Source organism: Anomaloglossus baeobatrachus, chromosome 5, assembly GCF_048569485.1.
Source record: "Anomaloglossus baeobatrachus isolate aAnoBae1 chromosome 5, aAnoBae1.hap1, whole genome shotgun sequence".
Classification (NCBI taxonomy): Eukaryota; Metazoa; Chordata; class Amphibia; order Anura; family Aromobatidae; genus Anomaloglossus; species Anomaloglossus baeobatrachus.
The window spans coordinates 269,747-295,683 of NC_134357.1; the positions used below are offsets into that span (position 1 = coordinate 269,747).

The 25,937-nt window shown below is 50.3% G+C and overlaps 1 protein-coding gene across 1 annotated transcript in view; it reads left to right on the top strand.

Moving 5' to 3' along the window:
• The window catches only part of MCMBP (minichromosome maintenance complex binding protein), a 229,680-nt gene that overhangs the window by 62,786 nt on the left and 140,957 nt on the right, over positions 1 to 25,937 (top strand). The window contains exons 3-4 of the mRNA XM_075348130.1: positions 24,420 to 24,560; positions 24,676 to 24,717. Coding sequence (XP_075204245.1) covers positions 24,420 to 24,560; positions 24,676 to 24,717 — 183 coding nt within the window. The remainder of the gene's footprint in view (positions 1 to 24,419; positions 24,561 to 24,675; positions 24,718 to 25,937) is intronic.

Here is a 25,937-nt window from a genome sequence, read left to right on the forward strand (position 1 = left end):
ACACATCGGGTTAATTAACCCGATGTGTACAGCAGCTACATGTGCAGAGAGCAGGGAGCCGCGCACACTGCATAGCGCTGGCTCCTTGCTCTCCTAGCTGCTGTACACATCGGGTTAATTAACCCGATGTGTACAGCAGCTACATGTGCAGAGAGCCGGAGCCGGCAGCACAGGCAGCGTGAGAGCTGCGGAGGCTGGTAACTAAGGTAAATATCGGGTAACCACCTTGGTTACCCGATGTTTATCTTGGTTACAGCTTACCTCAGCTGCCAGATGCCGGCTCCTGCTCCCTGCTCGCTTCATTTGTCGCTCTCTCCGCTGTCACACACAGCGATCTGTGTGTCACAGCGGGAGAGCACCTTTGAAGAAAACGAACCAGGGCTGTGTGTAACGAGCAGCGATCTCGCAGCGATCTCGCAGCAGGGGCTAGATCGCTGCTCAGTGTCACACACAGCGAGATCGCTAATGAGGTCACTGTTGCGTCACAAAAAGCGTGACTCAGCAGCGATCTCGGCAGCGAGCTCGCTGTGTGTGAAGCACCCCTAAAGGGATAATTCAAGAGGAACAAAAGTTAGAAAACAAAAAATAACAATGTAGGTGTGATTTATATGACAATACAGCACAGATAAACTCAAAAATTTTTGTTAAGCTAATGTCAGACAACTCCTTTAATAAAAAAAAAATAAAAAATCCTCAAATACAACTTGCCTAATATTTTACACACATTGTAGTATGGTGCACGCTCTAATGATAGGAGCGGTCGGCTGCATGTATTTCCATGCAGCTGAGGCGCTCCTGTCTGGAGAGCGTCAGGCTGTAGCGGCGGATACTGATGTGAGACGCAAGTGGAATCACCCCCTCACTGGCAGCCTGCTTCTCACTCCGTACAGAGTGATGAAGCAGAACTGACATTGCTCTACCTGTGGACTACGTAGGACTAACAAGTTTTTTTATAATAAAGATTGAGTCTTTAAATTGTTTTTTTGTTTCATCTCTAATAAAAAAATTATTTATTTTTTTTTCTTGTACTGTTTTATTAGAAATTCATGGGAGCCCATGCATTTTGTTAATTTTTTTAAATAATTAAAAAAAAAAAAGTCACCCCCACACCATCACACCTTCTCCTCCATGCTTCATGGTGGGAACCAGGCATGTAGAGGCGATCCGTTCACCTTTTCTGCTTCGCACAAAGACACGGTGGTTGGATGCAAAGATCTCTAATTTGGACTCTATCAAACCAAAGCACAGATTTCCACTGGTCTATTGTCCTTTCCTTGTATTCTTTAGCCCAAACAAGTCTCTTCTGCTTGTTGCCTGTTCTTAGCAGTGGTTTCCTAGCAGCTATTTTACCATGAAGGCTGCTGCACAAAGTCTCCTCTTAACAATTGTTCTAGAGATGTGTCTGCTGCTAGAACTCTGTGTGGCATTGACCTGGTCTCTAATCTGAGCTGCTGTTAACCTGCGATTTCTGAGACTGGTGACTCAGATAAACGTATCCTCCGCAGCAGAGGTGAGTCTTGGTCTTCCTTTCCTGGGGTGGTCCTCATGTGAGCCAGTTTCTTTGTAGCGTTTGGTTTCTGCCATTGCACTTGGGGACACTTTCAAAGTTTTCCCAATTTTTTGGACTGACTGACCTTCATTTCTTAAAGTAATGATGGCCACTCGTTTTTCTTAGCTGCTTTTTCCAGGACCACATGTCAGCACCACAGGAGGTTGCTTCCTCCACCCTCTACAGGGATAGGAACACAAGAGGTTAAAAACCCCTCCCCTTCCCAACCTCTCCAGTGTTTTTCCTGTCCCTGTACAGGACGAACGTAGGAACTTACCGGGATGTACGGGGTCCAGGTGGATCGGGGGGGGGGGGGGGGCCTCCGCCCTCTCTCCTTCCAGCCTGTCAAGACGCCCCAGGCCGACACCTCGCAGCGCGGGGTCCCTCAGCCGCGCCGGTCAAGCAGGCGCCTGCCGCTTCCCTCCGTGGGGAGGGCTCTCTGCCTCCTGCCACAGCGATACTTCCAGGCGTGATGTGGAGCGGACGCCGGCTTCTGGGTTCGTGCGGCCCGGGAGTTTTGGCGCGAAATTCAAATCTGAAGTTTGGACGGCAGGACTGCGACCTGGCACCTTCACTCAGGTAATAAAAACCTGGAAGGGTAGGGGGAGGGGAGTACATTGTTTTTCGTTAGGCTCCGCACTCCAGCGCTGCCTATGATGGATGAAAAAGAAAGTTCAGACACAGAGACCTGGGCATCCTTAGGGGCTTTAGTAAGTGTCAGCCCCTTCAGGGTTTCATTGCCCTGTAGTCAGGAGACTTGTCTGAGCCCTGTTATTTTTTTGCAGGGTGGAGGTTCTTCTGTGGGTTCTGGCACCATCCCCAAAAAGAAATGTACCACTAAAGTTAGGCGTTGTGCGGTGTGTGATGCAAAACTCCCATATGCCTATGTTAAAAAGCTCTGCGAGACCTGCATTGCAAAGTTGATATCTGAGGAACAAACTACCCTCCTGTCAGACATGAGATCCATGATACGGGAGGAGGTTCAGGCTGTCATTACGAGCCACCCACCAGAGCCCCCGGCGCCTTCTAAACAAACGTCCACGCCATATGTTAGAGTCCTCGGAGGAAGATGAGATGTCCAGGAATTCCAACTCCCCAGGGGAAGATGAGGTCCTGGGCTCCTTGCCAGAGGAGGATCGGCGTTACTTATTTTCCGCAGGCGACACGGATGAATTACTCCGTGCCGTACGGAAAACTATGATTGTGGAGGATACGGAAAACCCGCGAACCATACAAGATGAAATGTTTGGGGGACTCTGGTCCGCGCCACAGGGTCTTTCCAGTAAATCGCCACGTGCGTGCGATGATCCTGGACGAGTGGGAGGAGACGGAGAAACTATTGTTTCCAGGGACTTCAAAGCCAGACTACCGTTTGAACCCGATGACTTCAAAGAATGGGAGGACGTTCCTAAAATTGATGTTCCCGTGGCGAAAGTCGCACGGAAGACATCAATCCTGTTTGAGGACTCCTCGGGTCTCCGGGACCCCATGGATAGGAAGGCTGATGGCCTTCTTAAAAAGGCTTGGGAGGCTTCTGCAGCCACCATAAAGGCCAACATTGCCGCTACGTCCGTGGCACAATCTGTCCCGTTAGTTGTCAGACCTGGAGTCTCAAATTCGGGATAATGTCCCTAGGGATGCCATTTTGGACTCCCTATGTTAAAACTGGCGACCAGATTCATGGCAGACGCCTCCGCTGAATCGGTGCGGTTTTCTGCCAGGAATAAGGTCCTTACCAATTCAGCCCGCAGGGCCATATGGTTGAAAACCTGGTCGGGGGACGGAGCATCTAAGAATAAGTTGTGCTCCATCCCTTTTTCGGGTGCTCGGGTGTTCGGTCCTGCTCTAGATGAAATTCTAGAGAAGGCTTCCGATTTAAAAAGGGCGGTTTCCCAGAGGTTGGAGCTCCCCGACCTCTTTTCTCCCGGAGGTTTCGTCCCGCTAGGCAAGACAGAGGCAGGGGTAAGGCGGGCAGATGGGGTTTTCACAAGGGCGGACCAGATGGGCAACCCTCCCTTCGAACCTAGAAGGAAGCCAGATAGATCCTGACACCATTATCGGGGGGAGGCTCAGCAAGTTTTTGGGACACTGGCAGCAGATAACCTCCAATCCGTGGGTCCTTCAAGTGGTGGGGGAGGGTCTATGGATAGAATTTTCAGGCGGCCCCCCCCCCCCCCCCCCGAACAGGTTCATCCTGACAAAACCCTAGTCGCGGTCCCTTACCAACCGCCTCTGGTCGGATGTAGATTCCTTACTGCACACCGGGGCAATTCTCCCGGTTCCAGTCTCAGAACAGTTCTTGGGCCACTATTCTTCCCTATTCTCTGTTGCCAAACCCTCCGGAGAATTCCGGACGATCATAAATTTAAAGCCCCTCAATCTGTGGGTCCGGTACAAGAGATTCCGGATGGAATCAATAAAGTCTACCATTCCTCTCCTCAACACGCACTCAGTCATGGCCACGGTAGATCTGAAAAGCGCATATTACCACATAGCCATTCACCCACACTCCCAGAAATTCCTGAAATTTGAGTTAGAGAGGGACAGGATATTGTATCATTTCCAGTTCCGGTGCCTTCCATTCGGCCTCTCTTCTGCTCCCAGGGTGTTCACGAAGATAATGACGGAGGTAGTGGCACACCTGAGAAGATCCAACGTTACCATTGTCCCTTACCTGGACGACCTTCTGCTGTTGGCGGATTCCCCAGAGGAACTCTCCCGGACAGTCACCATCACCTTGACGTTACTGACATCTCTCCGCTGGGTCGTAAACTATCAAAAGTCCAATCTCACGGCGGAAACAAGGAAGCTGTTTCTGGGCATTCTTCTGGACTCCGATGCGTGCACATCCTTTTTGCCGTCTCAAAGTAGAAGACGTCAGATCAAGAATCCAAGCCCTCAGCCGAAAGAAGCAGTTCTCCATCAGGGAGGCCATGAGCGTCTTGGGCATGATGACTTCCTGCATCCAATGTGCTCGCTGGAGTCCATTCCACTCCAGACCGCTCCAAAAGCTAATCCTGTCATACACTGGGATCCCGCTGGTCCCTTCATTACAAGATTTCCCTAACTCAGGTCGTTCAGTCTAAGATGGTGGATGTGCAGGAAAAATCTTCGATTGGGCGTTTTGTGGGACTGCTTGCCGTCCGTCACGCTCATGACCGATGCAAGTCAGACTGGCTGGGGCGCCCATGTGAACTCCCTTTACTTTCAAGGCAGATGGCCTCCAGAAGTGTCAACCCAGTCGTCCAATTTCAGGGAGTTGCAGGCTGTCTGGCAGGCTCTGAAGGCAGCTCGTCCCTTGTTCCGGGGTACACATGTTCGGGTCCTCTCGGACAATGTTACGACAGTGGCCTTCCTTCGCCATCAGGGGGGCTCTCGTCATCCACCTCTGCAGGCTCTGGCATCGAAGATCTTTCAGTGGGCAGAACGCTCGGTTCTCTCCATATCGGCGGTTCATCTCAAGGGCTCGGAAAATCATCTCGCGGACTTCCTGAGCAGGCGCACGATCGACTCCCTCAGAATGGGAGCTGAAGGACAGTGTCTTTCAGGATCTGGTCAGACGATGGGGAAAACCCCAGGTAGATTTGTTCGCGTCCAGAACCAATGCAAAGCTGGAAGTCGTCTTCTTCTCTCTGAATCCCCGGTATGCTCCTGCTGCGATCGACGCCATGGCCCAACCATGGTCCATGGGTCTGGTGTACGCCTTTCCACCTCTGCCGTTGCTCCCCAGGGTACTCCGCAAGGTTCAACAAGACGGAGCCCATGTGATTCTCGTAGCCCTGTTTTGGCCCAAACAGAGCTGGTTCTCTTTACTCAGAAACCTGGCAGTTGCAGATCCGGTCCTACTTCCCTTGACTGGCGATCTCCTCAGCCAGGGTCCAGTTCTTCACCAGGACCTGGATCACCTTCAGCTATCGGCCTAGATCTTGAAGGGAGGTTCCTGAGACGAAAGGGCTTGTCACTTGATGTCATCTCTACACTCCAGGCCAGTCGTAAGCAGATTACCCGGACCATATACGGGAAGATCTGGAACAAATTCTGCTCCTTTCTGGGTGAAGAACCTGCTGACAGTTCTCGACCTAATATTCCGAAAATCTTGATTTCCTGCAACTGGGATTCCGCCTAGCACTTTAAAGGTCCAAATATCGTCACTCAGCGTCTTCTTTGACGTGCCACTAGCTTCCAATCCCTGGATTGCCAGATTCGTGAAGGGGATACAGTGCCTTTGGCCTACAATTCGACCCACAGTGCCTCCCTGGGATCTGACTTTGGTGCTCAATGGCCTTTTGTGATTCTCTGTTTGAGCCCTTGTCTACCATTTCAATGGAAGTTATCCTTCAAAGCGGTGTTTTTATTGGCCATCACCACGGCTAAGCGGATTGGTGAATTACAGGCTTTGTCTGTCAGGGAGCCTTGATCCAACATTTCGTCCCAAAGTGGTATCCTCGGCTAACCTGGAACAGGAAGTGGTTTTGCCATCCTTTTGCCACAACTACACGAACCAGAAGGAACAGCGGCTGCATTCCTTGGATGTGAAACAAACAGTACTGTGCTATTTGGAGGCCACCCGGAGCCGGAGATTGGACTCCACCTTATTCCTTCAGTTCAGGGGTAGAAATCGTGGCAAATCTGCATCAAAGGCTGTACTGTCTCGATGGGTTAGATCCACAATATCCTCAACCTATCAGTTGTCAGGTAGAACCCCGCCAGATCACCTTAGGGACCACTCCACTAGATCGCTGTCTACCACATGGGCAGAAAGGGCAGGGGCCTCTCTAGATCAGATATGCAAAACAGCTACTTGATCAGGTCCAAACACCTTTTGTAGACACTACAAGCTGGATATTCTGTCCTCCCACCAGACCTCGTTCGGTAGGAAGGTGCTCCAGGCAGTAGCCCCTTCCCCCCGACGATAAGTTAATTTGGTACTCTCCTGTGGTGCTGTCATGTGGTTCTGGAAAATAGGAATTACTACCTACCGGTAATGATGTTTCCAGGATCCATCCTGCCAGCACCCTTATTTCTCTCCCTTTTGTTTCTACTTCGTGTACATTAACATTGTATGTAGTTTTTGAGCATAAATAGACGTGGTGTTATACCCATCCTGGTGTGGTACTTGAAAAGTCACTGGAGAGGTTGGGAAGGGGAGGGGTTTTTAACCTCTTGTGTTCCTGTCCCTGTAGAGGGCGGAGGAAGCAACCTCCTGTGGTGCTGTCTTGATGGATCCTGGAAACATCATTACCGGTAGGTAGTAATTCCTATTTTTCTTGCCATAATACAAATTCTAATAGTCTATTCAGTAGGACTATCAGCTGTGTATCCACCAGACTTCTGCACAACACAACTGATGGTCCCAACCCCATTTATAAGACAAGAAATCCTACTTATTAAACCTGACAGAGCACACCTGTGAAGTGAAGACCATTTCCGGTGACTACCTCTTGAAGATTATCAAGAGAATGCCAAGAGTGTGCAAAGCAGTAATCAAAGCAAAAGGTGGCTACTTTGAAGAACCTAGAATAGAAGACATTATTTTCAGTTGTTTCACACTTTTTTGTTAAGTATTTCATTCAACATGTGTTAATTCATAGTTTTGATGCCTTCAATGTGAATCTACAATTTTCAGAGTCATGAAAATAAAGAATACTCTTTAAAAAATGTGCTGAAATCTGGACAATCTGTTTGCTATGGGAGTGCAATATTTTTCCCTTCGGCAACGCTTTGCTTCTCAGTGTCGTCAAAATACTTTTCAAAATTAAACTCCTTATTTGAGGAGACGGAAGATATGGCAGCAGTAGCACTCGATGACTCAAGTCCTCATCTGAGTGAGGCTGAAGATATGAAGCAATGGCACTGGATGACAAAACTCCTCATCTGATGAGGCTGAATATACGGCAGCAGTAGCACTGGCAGGATCAAAGTCGTTGCTCTTAGCCGTCCTGTAGCTGCTCATCCTAACTGCTACCATCCTAACTGCTACCTCACTTTTTTTTTATTTTTAGTAAGCTGTTGATCATCCAGCAATATACAACAATGACTTGGGTCCACATACACAGCTGCCAGAAGAATTTTATTTCCTATTAGCAGTGTCTCTCTGTTTCATTGAAGCAGCAATGCCATCTGCGATTAAACCTTTTTCTTTGGGACAGACAAAACAGCAAGTTCTTCCACTCCTTTATCAAAATACTGGGAGTCAAATCCTCAGCTTGTAATTTTTTAGTCACTGTAAATGGGTGATGAAGCAGTTTATTCAATTCAGCCACCTGTGTTCATGGACCTTCATTTAGTGTTACCTGAGGGTCGGTCATATCTATAAGAATGAGCTAAAACCCTATCATTAAAAAGTGCTGCTCCTCTGAGTGGCTTGATTGACAATTTCCCCTTCTCCAGCACGTCTCTTCAAGATGGAATAAGTGTTAGGGGTTCTGGCAGCAATAACCAATTTCCTCACTTTGCCAGAGTTACAGCAGGTCCCTCCTGCAGACAATCTCTAATCTTATCATGTAGCTGGATAGCAGCACAGATTCATCTCAACTAAAAGCTGAGATCCTCAGACCAGGAACAGCACAGACATTTAGAGGACATTTCACAACTTTCCCAAAATTCTTACGAGAAAATATTCCTCACATCCTGCACTAAACCTATGTCAGTTCCTTTCATTCGAACTCCACCAAAATGGACTCCGACTCCACAGCCCTGCTTGTAAGTCTGCGATATGAGTGTCTGCATATGAGATGAGCTTTGCAGTCCTCCTGTCCATATTGTTGATCCTTCCTCACACTCAGCGGTGGTCTGTGTAAGGGGTCGCCACCATCTGGTGGGTGCTGTGGAGCAATAGTTTGTTACCATAATATCACATTATGGGATCGAGGTCCTCCGGAGGACTGACCGTCTGCTATCTAGCCTGGCAGATATTTAGGGTATTCTGGAATATTCACATTATTTGTAGACATTCAGTCAAATTATGGAAATAATTCTTATGAGGGTTAAGCCACTTGGCGAGAAAAATGGTGCGAGTGGAGTGCGATAAAACATCGCATTCCACTCGGACCAATTTTAGCCTGTGTCGGCGCACATGAGCGATTATTTTCTCAGCATGCTGCAGGTGTAATGCGAGACTCTCTCTCTTGTAACCATTCAAGTGTATGGGGAGAGAGGAAAAATCGCACTGCACTCGCGGTACACTGGTGTACCACGAGTGCAGTGCAAGAATGGCAATGGCCAGCTACGGAGGAGAGAGATAAAACCCGCCCTCCCCTCCTCAGTGCTGGCCCGCCCCCCCCCTGCAGCAGAGGTCTGCTCGCACAGTCGGACCTCAGTCGCAGGGACACTTGCATGACGCTCGGCTCCCGCTGTACTGCCAGCGGGAGTCGAGTGTCATGTGAGGATCGCAGTAGTGCCACGTGTGGCCCCGGCCTTAATGTGAGAGTCGCACAAGTGATTTTCTTTTCCACTACTTTGTCCCCCCTTGCCATATATCCATAGCTCTTCAATATACTTGTATATTCTATAGCTGCATGTATAGCTTCTCTGACCGCAAATTCTTCTTCTTCCTCTGATTCTTCCTTTTCCAGCACAGAAATCAGATCAAATGAAAGGAAGTTGTCACTGGGCACATGATGGTTGTGAGGCAAATCCCGGGATATGAAGATGAATTATGACTCCAGTCATAATCCCTCATCACTCCCTGGCAGTGCCCCCTCCCTTCTTGTTCTCAGTGTTCCACTTACACCTCCATGGCCATGTCCTGTGATATGGAGATGAGGTGGTGTGGGAACAATGGACACAGGATGACTCCCTGCCGTCACCCTGTAACAAGAGTTGTATCTCATTAGCAAGGCTATGGAAATAGCCAGACAGAACGACTCCAGTAAAAAATGGTTCATATCTCGCAAGCCATATTTCCGATAAATATGGCAACCATAAAAATGGTGTCTCCGCATGCAGACGATGCCGGCACACCCTTTTTATGGGAGCAGGACATTGGGAAATGCCCCAGGCGTGATATCAGCCAATGGGGAACTGGCAGACAGGTCATGAAACCTCTCGTTCTGTAGCTAAATTCATAACTGTCACAATGAGAGCATTGGCGTCCGGATGCCGGCACACCCTTTTTATGGGAGCAGGACATTGGGAAATGCCCCAGGCGTGATATCAGCCAATGGGGAACTGGCAGACAGGTCATGAGTCCCCTCGTTCTGTAGCTAAATTCATAACTGTCACAATGAGAGCATTGGCGTCCGCCTACGACGCTCCCAGGCAAAGTTATGGCCCATATTCCATGTTGTGGATTGTCCATAACTCAAGCCAGGGGTGGAGCAGTGCTCCCTCTGAGGTCACTAAGGTAGGAGGGGACCTGGATCTGCCCAGGTTGATAACCCTACTTCGGCCATTTTCCAGGGTTCTTTTCGCTGGGGGCACGTGTAGGAAACATCTGTGGGAAGGATCCTAGAAACCTGGGTACAGCGCCCCCCTGTGGCCAGACGCAACAAGGTAACTGCTGGAACTGTGTATGCCTGTTTGTAACCCATGCTTTGATTGTAACTGTACTCTGACCTATGTATATTCTGTAGATTCCCTATTGTATATATTGTAGTTTCTAGTGTGCTTTAGGCTGATTAAATTATATAATTAATCTTGGGCTGTTCTGTTATCTCGATCTTGAATCCCACGTCTGTGTGTTCGGCTAATAGTTACCGTGAAGCGGTTGGTGGCAGCGAGTTGTGCCAAGGATTATTGTGGGGAGGCCAGTGAGATTCGGGAAGATATTATATATTCCGCCCGCGGAGGTCGGGGGAATATATACCCTACTCTCACCGGGGACCCTTCAATAATCGGCATAAGTAGTATAGCGGCCTCCTTGCTTATTGTCGGGCAATTCCATAATTGGCCTGACTATAAGAGGGGCGCTAGAGAGCGCGTCACGTGCTCTGTCTGTCGGTCGGGAGGTATAAAGGAGGGGTGACCCCCACTTGTTACCCCCCGATTGTGACGTACTGGTAGCCAGCGCGGGGGATTTCTGAGTGACCCCCCCGGTGGTTTGTGACAATGGTGGTGCAGACTTTTTGGAGTAAAGGTACTGTCACACATAACGAGATCGCTAGCGAGATCGCAGCTGAGTCACCGTTTTGGTGACGCAGTTGCGATCCCGTTAGCGATCTCGTTATGTGTGACACTTACCAGCGATCAGGCCCCTGCTGTGAGATCTCTAGTCGTTGCAGAATGGTCCAGGCCATTTTCTTCAAAGGCGATGTCCTGCTGGGCAGGACACATCGCTGTGTTTGACACTGTGTAACAGGATCACAGTGACTGATGAGATCGTTATACAGGTCGCTACTGCGATCTGTATTGTTCTGCATCGCTGGTAAGATCTCACTGTGTGACATCTCACCTGCGATCTCCCAGCGACTTACCTGCGATCCCTATCAGGTCGCATCGTTTTCGGGATCGCGGGTAAGTCGTTATGTGTGAAGGTACCTTTACTCATCTGCCTCATGAGCTGAGATGACAGTTTAATTCAGCAATAACAGCAGGGGTTGACATCTGTGCTTTTGAAATGCAGAACACCGCACTTCACTTTGTTGATTGGATTACCTAAACTAGACCAAAAGTCTGCAAGAATGGCTGATGGCACCAGGAGCAGAGCTATGCAACTGGCCAATGCTAAGGCAGGAGCCGAAGAGAGGGAGGACGGTGCTGTGGACAGCAATGAGGAGGTTGCCCACGAGTCCTCCAGGAGCTCGACGCCAGAAAACCGTTCTGCCGAGGACATTGCGCAACCTGGCACTGCTGGACAAGATGAGGAGGAGCTCACCCAAGGTTCCTCAACGAGCCAGATGCCAGCCCTCCGCTCTGAAAGGGACAGTGAATCGCCTAGCTCTGCAGCGTGCCGCAGATCACCACGTGCCATTCCACCGAGCCTGGGAGGCTCGGATAGCCTTCTTCAAATGGCTATGGCCCTTCTCCAGGCTGGAGACCAGAAGGGCTACAAGGAACTCCTGGCAGAGCGCAGGGCAGAGCGGCAGGCAGCGCGTGACGCTGAGGCTGCGGAGCGGCACGCAGAGCGTGAGGCTGCGGAGCGAGAGCGGCAGGCAGCGCGTGAAGAGCGAGAGCGACAGGCAGACCGTGACTACCAGCTGCAGCTAGCTCAGCTCCGGCCCTCATCAGCCACACGTGACCTTCGAGACACCAAACTTCCAAAGGTCCGTGTTGAGGACTTCCCAGTGCTGGAGAAGGATGGAGACTTGGACTCTTTCTTGACTGCTTTTGAACGGACTTGCTTGCAGCACCATCTGGACAAGGACCAGTGGGCCAAATACCTGACCCCCCGTTTAAGGGGTAAGGCCCTGGATATCCTTGGGGACTTGCCTGCTGAGGCAGATCAGGGCTACGACACCATCAAGCGGGCCCTGATCCAACAGTACAACCTCACTCCGGAGTCCTACCGCAAGAAGTTCCGGACCCTGCAGAAGGGACCAAAGGACTCCTGGGCTGACCACCGGCGGGCACTTGCCCGAGCTGCCGACCACTGGACCCAAGGCCTGCAGCTTTCCACCGGACCGGAGATCCTGGACTTGTTCATCACGGAGCAACTCTTGTGGAACTGCCCTGAGGATCTCCGCCAGTTCATCCGAGACCAGAAGCCAAAGGGGTCCACGGCTACAGCTGCCCTTGCCGATGACTACACCAACAACCGGGCCCCTGAGGCCAGGAGAGCGGCCACCAGCAGCACCTGGAGAGGGGGTAAGATGAATTCTGCGACTGCCCCACCTGCCCCTAGACTGCAGGGGGTGTCCCCCTCAACTCCCCTCTCCAGGCCCGTGGCGGAACCAAGACGGTGCCACCAGTGCAACCTACCTGGACACTTCAAGGCCATGTGCCCTCAGCGTCCCAAGGCCCCGGCTCCGTCCCCGTCCCAAGGGCCGCCCAAGGTGTATTGTGTGGGTGGGGGTGGTGGTAGGTCCCTGGACAGCTTCCAACCTGTCACCGTCGGCCGGTCTGTGACCATAGGACTGCGAGACAGCGCCTCGGAGGTGACTCTGGTGCGGCCTGAGATGGTGTCCCCCCAAGACTTGATCCCTGGAAAAACCCTCGCTGTCTCCGGGATTGGAGGCACTGACCCGGCGCTGCCTGTTGCTGACATTTATGTGGACTGGGGCGCAGGGCGAGGGGTGAGGGAGGTGGGGATAACTGATCGGATCCCTGCAAACGTGCTACTTGGGACAGATTTGGGGCAGATAACCTCCCAGTTTGGGCCCCAACCAAGGGCTGAACCTTCAGCCAGTACTGACATGCCTCCGGACAATGTTAATGTGTTATCTATGAATGATGTAAGGGAGGAGGGAGTGAACTCTGATATTTCTGCTTGCACAGACACCATAGACACACACACAGCTGCAGCTGTGACAGGGGAGGGGGTCAGAGAAAGGTGTGACAATGCCTCTACAAGTAACCAGCCTGTGAGCTGGGATCTGTTGCCCTCTGCAGGGATAAGCAGAGAGCAGGGTGCTGCAGGGGGAGGACCAGTGTGTGGGGTGGGGGCTACCACAGCAAATGTGGGGTCCCCAGAGATTTCACAGCGGGGTTCTGTTGCTGCAGGAGGGGAACAGGCAGGTGAGATTGGGGCCGGTCCAGGAGCGGAAGTGCTCCCAGGTAAGATCTCGGTGCATGGTTCCCCCACAACCGGGGTGTCAGGAAGCCAGGTAGGTCTGCCTGAACCGGCGACTTGGTCAGGAACGGAGGAGGAGCAGGCACGACCCACGGTCGCAGCGGCTGTGGCCGCTGTCACCCGCAGTGGGAGTGCTGGAAGCCAAGGGGCCTCCCGGAGGTCCGATAGCTCTTCCCCTTCTGACCAAGTGGCAGCCGAGTCAGGTGGAGGCCAGGACACAGGTCCCGGGGTACTGACTGAAGATGTGACAGTCTCGTCGATTCTGGCCACATCTAGTCAGGGGTTTCAGGCAGCGTTAGAAGCTGACGACAGCCTGAAAGCTCTTAAGGAGCAGGCGGCACAGCCTCCCTCGGACTCGGACCCGGAGCGAGTGGTCTGGGACCAAGGACGGCTGTACCGGGCCACGGTCCAGCAGGGTTCACCGGAGGCGTGGCCCAGGGACCGACAGTTAGTGGTACCCTATCCGTTCCGGACGGAGTTGTTGCGGATCGCACATGAGATTCCGATGGCCGGACATCTAGGGATCGCTAAGACCAAGGCCAGGTTAAACCAGCATTTCTACTGGCCAAAAATGGGGGCCGATGTGGCTGCCTACTGCCGTTCGTGTGAAACCTGTCAGAGAGTGGGGAAGGCGGGGCCACGCCCCAAAGCCCCACTGGTATCTCTGCCAATCATCGATGAGCCTTTCAGGAGGGTGGCTGTGGATCTGGTCGGCCCGCTGGCCATCCCCAGCAGCTCCGGGAAACGCTTCATACTGACGGTAGTGGACTATGCCACCCGGTACCCAGAAGCAGTGGCCTTGTCGTCCATTCGGGCTGACAAGGTGGCCACCGCATTGCTGGAGATTTTCTCCCGAGTGGGTTTTCCCCAGGAAATGCTCACTGACCGGGGGACCCAATTCATGTCCCAGCTGATGGAGGCCCTCTGTAAGCAAGTCCAGGTGCGACATCTGGTGGCCAGCCCGTACCATCCACAGACTAATGGCCTGTGCGAGCGGTTCAATGGCACCTTAAAGCAGATGCTTAAGATGTTGGTCGACTCCCATGGGCGTGACTGGGAGCGGTATCTCCCACACCTGTTATTTGCTTACCGGAGGTTCCACAGGCCTCAACAGGATTCTCACCGTTTGAGCTCCTGTACGGGCGACGTGTGCGGGGCCCCCTGGCTCTGGTGAAAGAGGCTTGGGAAGGGGATTTGGCCACCCCTGGAGTGTCGGTTATCGAGTAGGTCATGCGCTTCCGGGACAAAATGCAGGCCTTGACGCAACTGGTACACGACAATATGGCTCAAGCCCAGGCCGATCAGAAGCGTTGGTACGACCAGAACGCTTGTGAGAGGACCTACCAAGTGGGTCAAGAGGTGTGGGTACTGGTCCCCGTACCACAGGACAAGCTTCAGGCAGCCTGGGAAGGCCCATACCTCGTGGACCAGCAGCTCAACCCTGTAACGTACCTGGTCACCCTGGACCCTGCCCGTGGAAGGCGGAAGCCCTTCCATGTGAACATGATGAAGGCACATCATGAGCGGGAGGCATGTGCGCTCCCCGTGTGCAACCTGCCCGAGGAGGGAGAAGCGGAAACCCTCTTGGATATGCTAGCCCAGGTTAGGGCAGGCGGATCCATTGAGGATGTGGAGGTTGGCCACCAGCTCTTGGAAGACCAACGGTCCCAGCTGTGGGCCACCCTCCTCCCCTTCCGGGGGTTGTTTACCAACCAGCCCGGAAGGACTGACTTGGCTGTCCATCACGTGGACACTGGGGATCATCCCCCGATCCGGCGTTCAGCATATCGGGTCTCCCTGGAGGTGCAGCAACACATGCGCCAGGAGATTGACGAGATGCTGAAGCTGGGGGTGATCCAGGCATCCAACAGCGCTTGGGCCTCGCCTGTAGTCCTCGTCCCTAAGAAGGACCGAACCACTCGGTTCTGCGTGGACTACAGGGGGCTCAATGCGGTCACGGTCGCCGATGCGTACCCAATGCCACGCATCGATGACCTGCTCGATCAGTTGGCCGGGGCTCAGTACCTGACCATCATGGATCTGAGCCGGGGATATTGGCAGATCCCCCTGACTCGCAAGGCCAGGGAACGCTCTGCCTTTATTACCCCATTTGGACTGTACGAGTCCACGGTGATGCCATTCGGGATGAGGAATGCCCCTGCCACTTTCCAGCGGATGGTCAACACCCTGCTCAAGGGACTTGAAGGGTACGCGGCCGCGTACCTGGATGACATTGCCGTCTTCAGTCCCACCTGGGAGGACCACCTAGAGCATCTAGCACAGGTGCTCAGGCGGATCCACCGGGCAGGTTTGACCATCAAGCCGGGAAAGTGTCAGCTGGCCATGAGCGAGGTCCAGTACCTCGGTCACCGGGTAGGTGGGAGAACACTGAAGCCCGAGCCTGAGAAAGTGGAAGCCATCGCATCCTGGCCCACCCCCAGGACCAAGAAGCAGGTGATGTCCTTCTTGGGGACCGCTGGGTACTATAGGAGGTTTGTTCCATGCTATAGTAGCCTGGCAAAGCCCTTGACGGACCTCACCAAGAAGAAGCTGCCCTCTGCAGTCGATTGGACAATGGACTGCGAGACAGCCTTCCGGGCCCTAAAGGACGCCCTGTCCAGCCCGCCCGTGCTACAGGCAGCCGACTTCACGCGGCCGTTTGTAGTACAGACCGACGCCAGTGACTTCGGCCTCGGTGCGGTGCTCAGCCAGGTGGACTCTGCGAGCCAAGAGCACCCAGTCTTGTACCTGAGCAGGAAGCTGTTACCAAGGGAAGTTGCCTATTCCACGATGGAGAAGGAGTGCCTGGCCATAGTGTGGGCCCTGCAGCGTCTGCAACCCTATCTATACGGGCGCCACTTCATCGTGGAGACGGACCACAATCCCCTCAGCTGGTTGCACACCGTCTCTGGGACGAATGGGCGATTGTTGCGATGGAGCCTTGCGCTCCAGCAATACAACTTCACCATTCGCCACAAAAGGGGCCGTGACCACGGTAACGCAGACGGGCTGTCCCGACAAGGAGAGGTCGCGGACGGGCGCACGGGGGAACACCGGAGTGTGCTGCCCCCTAGCGCCCTCAAAAGGGGGGAGGTGTGAGGCAAATCCCGGGATATGAAGATGAATTATGACTCCAGTCATAATCCCTCATCACTCCCTGGCAGTGCCCCCTCCCTTCTTGTTCTCAGTGTTCCACTTACACCTCCATGGCCATGTCCTGTGATATGGAGATGAGGTGGTGTGGGAACAATGGACACAGGATGACTCCCTGCCGTCACCCTGTAACAAGAGTTGTATCTCATTAGCAAGGCTATGGAAATAGCCAGACAGAACGACTCCAGTAAAAAATGGTTCATATCTCGCAAGCCATATTTCCGATAAATATGGCAACCATAAAAATGGTGTCTCCGCATGCAGACGATGCCGGCACACCCTTTTTATGGGAGCAGGACATTGGGAAATGCCCCAGGCGTGATATCAGCCAATGGGGAACTGGCAGACAGGTCATGAAACCTCTCGTTCTGTAGCTAAATTCATAACTGTCACAATGAGAGCATTGGCGTCCGGATGCCGGCACACCCTTTTTATGGGAGCAGGACATTGGGAAATGCCCCAGGCGTGATATCAGCCAATGGGGAACTGGCAGACAGGTCATGAGTCCCCTCGTTCTGTAGCTAAATTCATAACTGTCACAATGAGAGCATTGGCGTCCGCCTACGACGCTCCCAGGCAAAGTTATGGCCCATATTCCATGTTGTGGATTGTCCATAACTCAAGCCAGGGGTGGAGCAGTGCTCCCTCTGAGGTCACTAAGGTAGGAGGGGACCTGGATCTGCCCAGGTTGATAACCCTACTTCGGCCATTTTCCAGGGTTCTTTTCGCTGGGGGCACGTGTAGGAAACATCTGTGGGAAGGATCCTAGAAACCTGGGTACAGCGCCCCCCTGTGGCCAGACGCAACAAGGTAACTGCTGGAACTGTGTATGCCTGTTTGTAACCCATGCTTTGATTGTAACTGTACTCTGACCTATGTATATTCTGTAGATTCCCTATTGTATATATTGTAGTTTCTAGTGTGCTTTAGGCTGATTAAATTATATAATTAATCTTGGGCTGTTCTGTTATCTCGATCTTGAATCCCACGTCTGTGTGTTCGGCTAATAGTTACCGTGAAGCGGTTGGTGGCAGCGAGTTGTGCCAAGGATTATTGTGGGGAGGCCAGTGAGATTCGGGAAGATATTATATATTCCGCCCGCGGAGGTCGGGGGAATATATACCCTACTCTCACCGGGGACCCTTCAATAATCGGCATAAGTAGTATAGCGGCCTCCTTGCTTATTGTCGGGCAATTCCATAATTGGCCTGACTATAAGAGGGGCGCTAGAGAGCGCGTCACGTGCTCTGTCTGTCGGTCGGGAGGTATAAAGGAGGGGTGACCCCCACTTGTTACCCCCCGATTGTGACGTACTGGTAGCCAGCGCGGGGGATTTCTGAGTGACCCCCCCGGTGGTTTGTGACAATGGTGGTGCAGACTTTTTGGAGTAAAGGTACTGTCACACATAACGAGATCGCTAGCGAGATCGCAGCTGAGTCACCGTTTTGGTGACGCAGTTGCGATCCCGTTAGCGATCTCGTTATGTGTGACACTTACCAGCGATCAGGCCCCTGCTGTGAGATCTCTAGTCGTTGCAGAATGGTCCAGGCCATTTTCTTCAAAGGCGATGTCCTGCTGGGCAGGACACATCGCTGTGTTTGACACTGTGTAACAGGATCACAGTGACTGATGAGATCGTTATACAGGTCGCTACTGCGATCTGTATTGTTCTGCATCGCTGGTAAGATCTCACTGTGTGACATCTCACCTGCGATCTCCCAGCGACTTACCTGCGATCCCTATCAGGTCGCATCGTTTTCGGGATCGCGGGTAAGTCGTTATGTGTGAAGGTACCTTTACTCATCTGCCTCATGAGCTGAGATGACAGTTTAATTCAGCAATAACAGCAGGGGTTGACATCTGTGCTTTTGAAATGCAGAACACCGCACTTCACTTTGTTGATTGGATTACCTAAACTCTAGTGAACAGCTGAAAAGTGCCAAAATTTGCATTACAAACATATTGTATGTGCCCTGGGCTGCTCTAACACTTGGTATCTCCCAAAATGTTCTGCAGCAGGGGAGGAGTGTGCTAAGTGCTGGATCACAGGCCACAGCAGTGCATCATGGAACTTGTAGTTACAGAGAATAGGAAGCCTGGTGAGAGGAAAGGATGGATGTAAACATCAGTTGCATGATAAAAGGTTTATACTACTGTAAGATGGGTGCATTTCGTAGCACATATTTGCACGTTTAAGGAATAAAAATGAGTTAAGGTAGTGGATAACTTCTTTAATAAAGCAACTTCATAACATTATTATACATGGGACGGAGTTCTGCTAAGAAAAGAGGTGAAGTCCTTGTAAGTCTCCTTGTCTTTAGGCTATGTTCACACACTGCGTTTTTTACCTGCGTTTTGGGTCCGTTTTTGCTGCAGAAATTTCTTGAGAAATTCTTGTAACCTTTCTGCAGACATTCCCCAGCAAAACCTATGGCAAAAAAAATTAGCTGTGCACACACTGCGTTTTTTTCTTAAGAAAATTCTTTCAGTAGATTTTCTTAAGAAAAAGAATGAGCATGTCACTTCTTTTCTGCAGCTAACTGCGTTTTTTGCCATAGATAATTGGCACAATAACGCAGGGAGCAACCAGCGGTAAAAACGCACCAAAAACGGACCGAAAACGCACCAAAAACGCACCAAAAACGCACCGAAAACGCGGCAAAAACGCAGGTGCGTTTTTGGTGCATTTTTTAACACAGGTGCACTCTTAAGAAATTTCTTAAGAAATTTCTTAAGAAAAATCATTTTTCTAGTGTGAACATAGCCTTAGACCATCTTCTGTCGACCATGCTGCCTGCCGACCAAAGGACGGAGCTGCAACCTCCAATTTCACGGTAGTGCCCTTGGCCAGGAAGCAGTTGGACTCGTTTTATATGACACCTACTTCTGGTTTGCACTGGGGTTTTATGAAATCTATCAGAGCGCCAGCTTCCCAAACATATGCTCGCCTTTAGTCAGTAAAATTATACACGCATTTCAGGTGTCATGACGAAGGATGCAGTGAAACCCGAAACGCATAGATAATTACGGAAACTTGGGCAATGCTGTTACCGGAAGGATTTTACCGAATAAAGGCGAGCACAAGTTTGTGCATCTTCTTTCAGATTATTGTACACTTTCCGGCTGAAGCATCTCCGTGCTCCATACTGCATCCTAGTGACACCATCGGTGAGCTGGACTTTTTTTCCTTTCTGTTTTAAGAAATGTTTTTAAAACCTAATTATCTCAAAGCAATTGTCCGCTCTAAAGTCTGCAGTCACTGTGTGTAGACTCATAAATCCGTTTTCTGAGCCGGGTACGGAGGTGGCGTAACTGCAATATTGCAATATGAATGTTCCCGGCCAAACACCCAACTTAAGTGTATTGAGGAAGGCCGCGCCTACGTGCATTTTACACAATTACTTCCAGGTGACTGAGGTTCCTGCTCAGAAACTGTTGAATCCTCACAGCGCACAGTGTAGTCACATAGTGACACAGGGAGACTACAGACTTAGCATTTTAGACCAAACAGACCCTTTAAAACTCCTTTCATGCATCCATTTAAGAAACGCACACGTTGCACGTTCCACTTTAACCATCAGTTTGCCCATCCGTGTGTGCTGTCTGTGTGACTCCTGCCGGATAAAACACATGACACTGAAAGGTATGTTGTGTTTTGTTTGTTTTTTTTTGTGTTTTAAAGATGTGCAGATAGGTGATACATTTTTACAACTATTAGCCAAATAATAAATTGAAAAGAAATGACATGGGGTCATCCCATTTGTGATAATTAGCACAAGTAAAGCAGACAGCTGGGGGCTGCTTCTATCAGGCTGGAACAGCCCTTACTAGCCTAAAAATAGCAGCCTACAGCTGTCCCATAAGTGGCACATCCATTAGAAGCTTCAATTTTGGTGCTCCCAATTACCCTGGTGCGGTTGCAATTGGGGAAATGGTAGATGGGGTTGATATTAGCTGTGAATTCACATCTGGCATCAAGTCCTGGGATTAGTAATGGAGGGGTCTATCAGACACCCCCCCCCCATTACTAACCAACTAATAAAAAACAAAGAAACACACACTAATTTCAATAAACACTACCCAAAACTTTACCTCATTTACCATTTTTTTTAAAAAGAAAAAAAAAAACAAAACCCATACAGCTCCGCCGTAGTCTATATAAAAGAGATCTTACACAAAAATACAAACATTGAAAAATAAAACAAGGCACATGCCCTCATTCATCACTTTTTATTAAAAATAACTAAAAACAATTCCCAGCTGGTTTGAAGTAGTCCAGGGACTCCAACAAAGTCTATGGTGCCTCATTCTGACACTCCGTAGACTTTGCTTACACTCAATTCTTGGGGATACTACACTGCACCTTAGTAACATTATCGCTGTTCAGGGATGGTGGGTCACGTTGCGGTGCAGGAGACCCAGCACCTCTGATCAGCGGTGACCTCAGTAATATTACCGCTGGTCAGGGGTGTCAGGTCACTCTGTCACGCTGCGCTGCGGAGACTGGCACTTCTGAGCGGTGACATCAGTATTATTACCGCTGGTCAGCGCTGCCGGGTCACTCTTAGGGTATGTGCGCACGTTGCGTACTAGCCCAGCACCGTAAAAGGTGCGCTTCAGAGCGCAGCTGAAAAGCTCCGTTCTGAAGCGCATGGTGCTGGCGAGAACGTGCGCTCTGCCTGCAGCTCCTGCCATAGACAGAGCAGGAGCTGCCGGCAAAGCGCACGGAAGAAGTGACATGTCACTTCTTTTTGCGCAGCGCTTCGGCAGTAGCCGAAGCGCTGCGCACTAAACTGCCACGTGCGCACGGCCCCTGCACAATCTCCATAGACTGTGCAGGGGACGCAGGACGCATGCAGTGCAGTGCAGCGCAGCGTAACTGCATGAATTTACGCATCGTGCGCACATAGCCTTATGCGGCTATAGTCCTTCCTATACTGCGTGGTACATATGGGCCCCATGGTTCACGTCTGCCGTATTCTGTGTTTGAACATCATATACATGGCTTACACTCCCTGACAGAAGTTCTGTCGCTTATCCATGTTATGTAAATAGAAACTTATAATCAGACTTTAAATTCATCCATTGATTTTATAAATTACTCTTTTGAAAGCTGAAACCCTCCCAAAGTTGGTTTAGGTTTTGAAAATAAAGTTGCTGAAATATTGATCATTTAATGAACACAGAAAGGTCAGATTTTGGAAAGACAAACGTTTTGTCGCCTTGTCTCCTAGTTTACATCCTCACCTGTGCTCACTAAATGATCTTTTAATTAGTGGGTGTGTATAAAAAGAAAGCCAGCATCCCAGAGCTTCACTTGAACTGCAACTTGACCTCTGACAAAAATCCACCCTGCGACTAAAGCCTTGATTATCAAGAGGCTGAAGACCAGATCCACTGCAGAGGTGGCTGGCACCTTTAATGTGTCTCAGCATCAAGTGCAAAGAATTAAAAAAAAAAAAATTTGAAGAGACTGGAGATGTTTTTGACAAGCCCATGTCCGGCAGACCCCGCAAGACAATTGCTCAGGAGGAACGTTTGTTGGTTAGAAAATCCAAAGCCAGCCCCTCTTCCACTGCAGCAGAGCTCCAAAAGGCCTGATCACCTCAAGTCCCTGTGTCAACTAGAACAGTTTGTAGGATTCTGTCTCGGAATTGCCTCCATGGTTGAATCAGTGCCCACAAGCCAGCACTAAACAAAAGGCAATTAAAAAAACGTGAGGCATTGGCCTAGTTCCACAGCCTGCTAAACGGAAAAATGAGAGAAGTTGGATTTCTCTGATGAATCTTCAGTTGAATTACACCACAGCCACCACAAATACTGCAGGAGACCTACTGGAGCCCGTATGGATCCTGAAAACAGCTAAGTTTGGTGGTGGAAAGATCATGGTCTGGGGTTACATTCAGTATGGGGGTGTGGAAAACATTTGCAAGGTGGAAGGCAATATCAATAGCCTAAAATATCAAGAAGTATTAGCTACTAGTGATGAGCGAGTACCAAAAAGCTCGGGTGCTCGAGGCTCGGGCCGAGCATCCCAAGATACTCGTGTACTCGGCCCGAGCACCGAGCCCAATGTTATCCTATGGGAGACCCGAGTATTATTCTGAAATGACCCCCGGCAGCATGTAGAAACCATAAAATTGTAAAGTAAATAAAAAAACGTGCGTGTGTGTGTGTATGCGTATATATATATATATATATATATATAATATATATATATATATATATATATATATATATATATATATATATATATATATATATATATAAAATGCATGCATGCATGCGGAGTGGAGTGCGGGAAGGGGGCTTAGCCGAGCGGGGAAGTGTCGGGCTAAAGGCACGGTCATGCTGTGAGGGCCGGCCAATCACTGCAGTTCCACAACTAACAGGGCTGTGGCATTACAGTGGTCTGCCAGCCAATCCCTGCATGAGGGCTGGCTCTCAAAAGAGCGCCAACATGCAGGAATGAAGACCACGAGTACAACACGAGTATCGCGAGATTACTCCGTACCCGCCGAGTAGCCCGAGTACAGTGATACTCGTGCGAGTAGTGACAAGCATACTCGCTCAACACTATTAGCTACCTCTTACATTCTCAATCATAAAAGGGGTCAAATTCTGCAGCAGGATGGTGCTCCATCTCAGACATCCATCTCTACAAGAAAGGTCCTCCTGGGAAAGAAGATCAAGGTGCTCAAGGACTGGCCAGTCCAGTCACCAGACATGAACATCATTGAGCATGTTTGGGGTGGGATGAAAGAGGAAGCTTGGAAGACAAAACCAAAGAATCTAGATGAGCTCTGGGAGGCATTTAAGATGGTGTTCTCTGCTATTCCTGATGACTTCATCAATAAATTGTATGAATCATTGTTTAACCGCATGGATGCCGTCCTTCAAGCTCATGGAAGTCACACACTGAGCTTTATATATTAGATTTTGTGTATGTGTGTGTGTATGTATGTCCGCTAAACGAATCCGCACCGTTGCATTTACAATCACGAAATTTTGCACAGACTCCTCATGTGACCCATGGAACGTTGTAGACTATGTTTTGACAGAAAATTTTAACCCCGTGCTTTACAGTTAGTCTCTAAAATCCTGCCGCCATTAAACTGCATGGAGGTGGGAGCTATAGGTTATTAATAGCAACTGTCAGTGGTTGCTATAGGAAAAAAATAAACTGTTAGTTGAAGCTTATGCGTGAGGTAATATGATGTCGGTAGAGAGTGATAAAGAGACAGACAGAGACGGCCCTGGAAAGAGACAGACAGAGACAGACACAGAGATGGAGACAGACTGATACAAATACAGACAGAGAGAAATAGACCGACAAGGAAAGAGACAGACAGCGACACACAGGCAGAGACTGGGAGAGAGACCGTTACTGTCCCGGGCAATGCCCGGGTACTACAGCTAGTATTAAATATGGCTCTAATAGCACCACAACTTCATTCACTAATGTTATGCAACATATCTTTGTATTAAGTTAATTTATTTGTTTGAATTTCACATTACTTTCTGTGGGCGACAAAACTTTTGTCTTGCAAAGTCTGACCTTTCTGTGTTCATTAAATGATCAATATTACAGCAACTTTATTTTCATAACCTAAACCAAATTTGGGAGGGTTTCAGCTTTCAAAAGAGTAATTTATAAAAACCAATGGATGAATTTAAAGTCAGGTTATAAGCTTTTACTTTCATAACATGGATAAGCGACAGAACTGTCAGGGAGTGTACATTGGACACGTGGAGGGAGCGACACCTGATGATGGCCTCCTGGGGCTGACCACTCGTATGCCCTCTGGCGGCCATGAACATGCAGCTGAAACCCTCATCATCCAGTCGTCTCATGTGCCGGATATGTCCTGCTGCGTTGGAGAGCTGTCAAGACCATTTCTCAGGGTCTCGGCACTGCAGACTTGTTAAGTGGGCAGGGGGTTGGGAGGCTACTAATGGGTAGTATGCCCGTCCCCACCTCTCCTAATTATAGTAAGGGTTTTCTGGGATGTGTGGTTCTCCATTGTGACTCCTGTGTCTGTCTCTTAGGTCCCCAGCCTGAATTCTGTCCCCCTGCATTATGTGCGGCCCGGGGGGCTCCTTCACTTCCGCTGTATGATCCAGGACATGTTTGATCCAGAGTTTTATATGGGCATCTATGAGACTGTTGATCGGGGAAGCAATGCCAGGGTGAGTACCGGTGGGAGGACAATGGAGGGGAAATTGTGGTAGTTTGGGAGGCCTTCCATGGGATTGACTGAGCTGTTGGGGCATCCACTATCACCGGATCCTTCTTTCTCCTCAGAGCCTGCACCTCGGGAAGTACAGAGACGTGGTTGATTGTACGGTGAGTGGCCGCATGTCTGTCCTATTCCTTGCTATTGGACACTACCACATACTACTCATGGCAGTGGCCGATGTAGTCCTACAGATGATATACTGTTCGATCAACAGCAATGGTGTCTGCTTAGGGTCACTGCTGTATTCAGTCTGCTGTGATGATGGCGGCTCAGGGGCACTGCTCTATTCACAGTCTGCGGTGATGATGGCGGCTCAGGGGCACTGCTCTATTCACGGTCTGCGGTGATGATGGCGGCTCAGGGGCACTGCTCTATTCACAGTCTGCGGTGATGATGGCGGCTCAGGGGCACTGCTGTATTCACAGTCTGCGGTGATGATGGCGGCTCAGGGGCACTGCTGTATTCACACTCTGCGGTGATGATGGGGGCTCAGGGGCACTGCTGTATTCGCACTCTGCGGTGATGATGGGGGCTCGGGCACTGCTGTATTCACACTCTGCGGTGATGATGGCGTCTCAGGGCAGTCTGCGGTGATGATGGCGTCTCAGGCACTGCTGTATTCAGTCTGCGGTGATGGCGGCTCAGGGGCACTGCTGTATTCACACTCTGCGGTGATGATGGCGTCTCAGGGGCACTGCTGTATTCAGTCTGTGGTGATGATGGCGGCTCAGGCACTGCTGTATTCACAGTCTGTGGTGATGATGGCGGCTCAGGCACTGCTGTATTCATAGTCTGCGGTGATGATGGCGGCTCAGGGGCACTGCTGTATTCACAGTCTGCGGTGATGATGGCGGCTGGGGCACTGCTGTATTCACACTCTGCGGTGATGATGGCGGCTTAGGCACTGCTGTATTCACACTCTGTGGTGGTGATGGCGGCTCGGGCACTGCTGTATTCACACTCTGTGGTGATGGAGGCTCATGCACTGCTGTATTCACACTCTGGTGATGATGGCGGCTCAGGCACTGCTGTATTCAGTCTGCGGTGATGATGGCGGCTCAGGCACTGCTGTATTCACAGTCTGTGGTGATGGACTCGCACATTGCTGGAGTAGTGGGATGCTTTGTGGACGGTGGCACTGAAAGTATTCAGCCCCTTGAATTTTTCAACCTTTTCCCACATTTCAGGCTTCAAACATAAAGATAAAATGCTAATGTTCGGGTGAAGAATCAACAACAAGTGTACACAATTGTGAAGATGAAGGAAATGTATTCCTTATTTTAAACTGTTTTTAAAAAATAAATAACCAAAAATTGGGGCGTGCAAT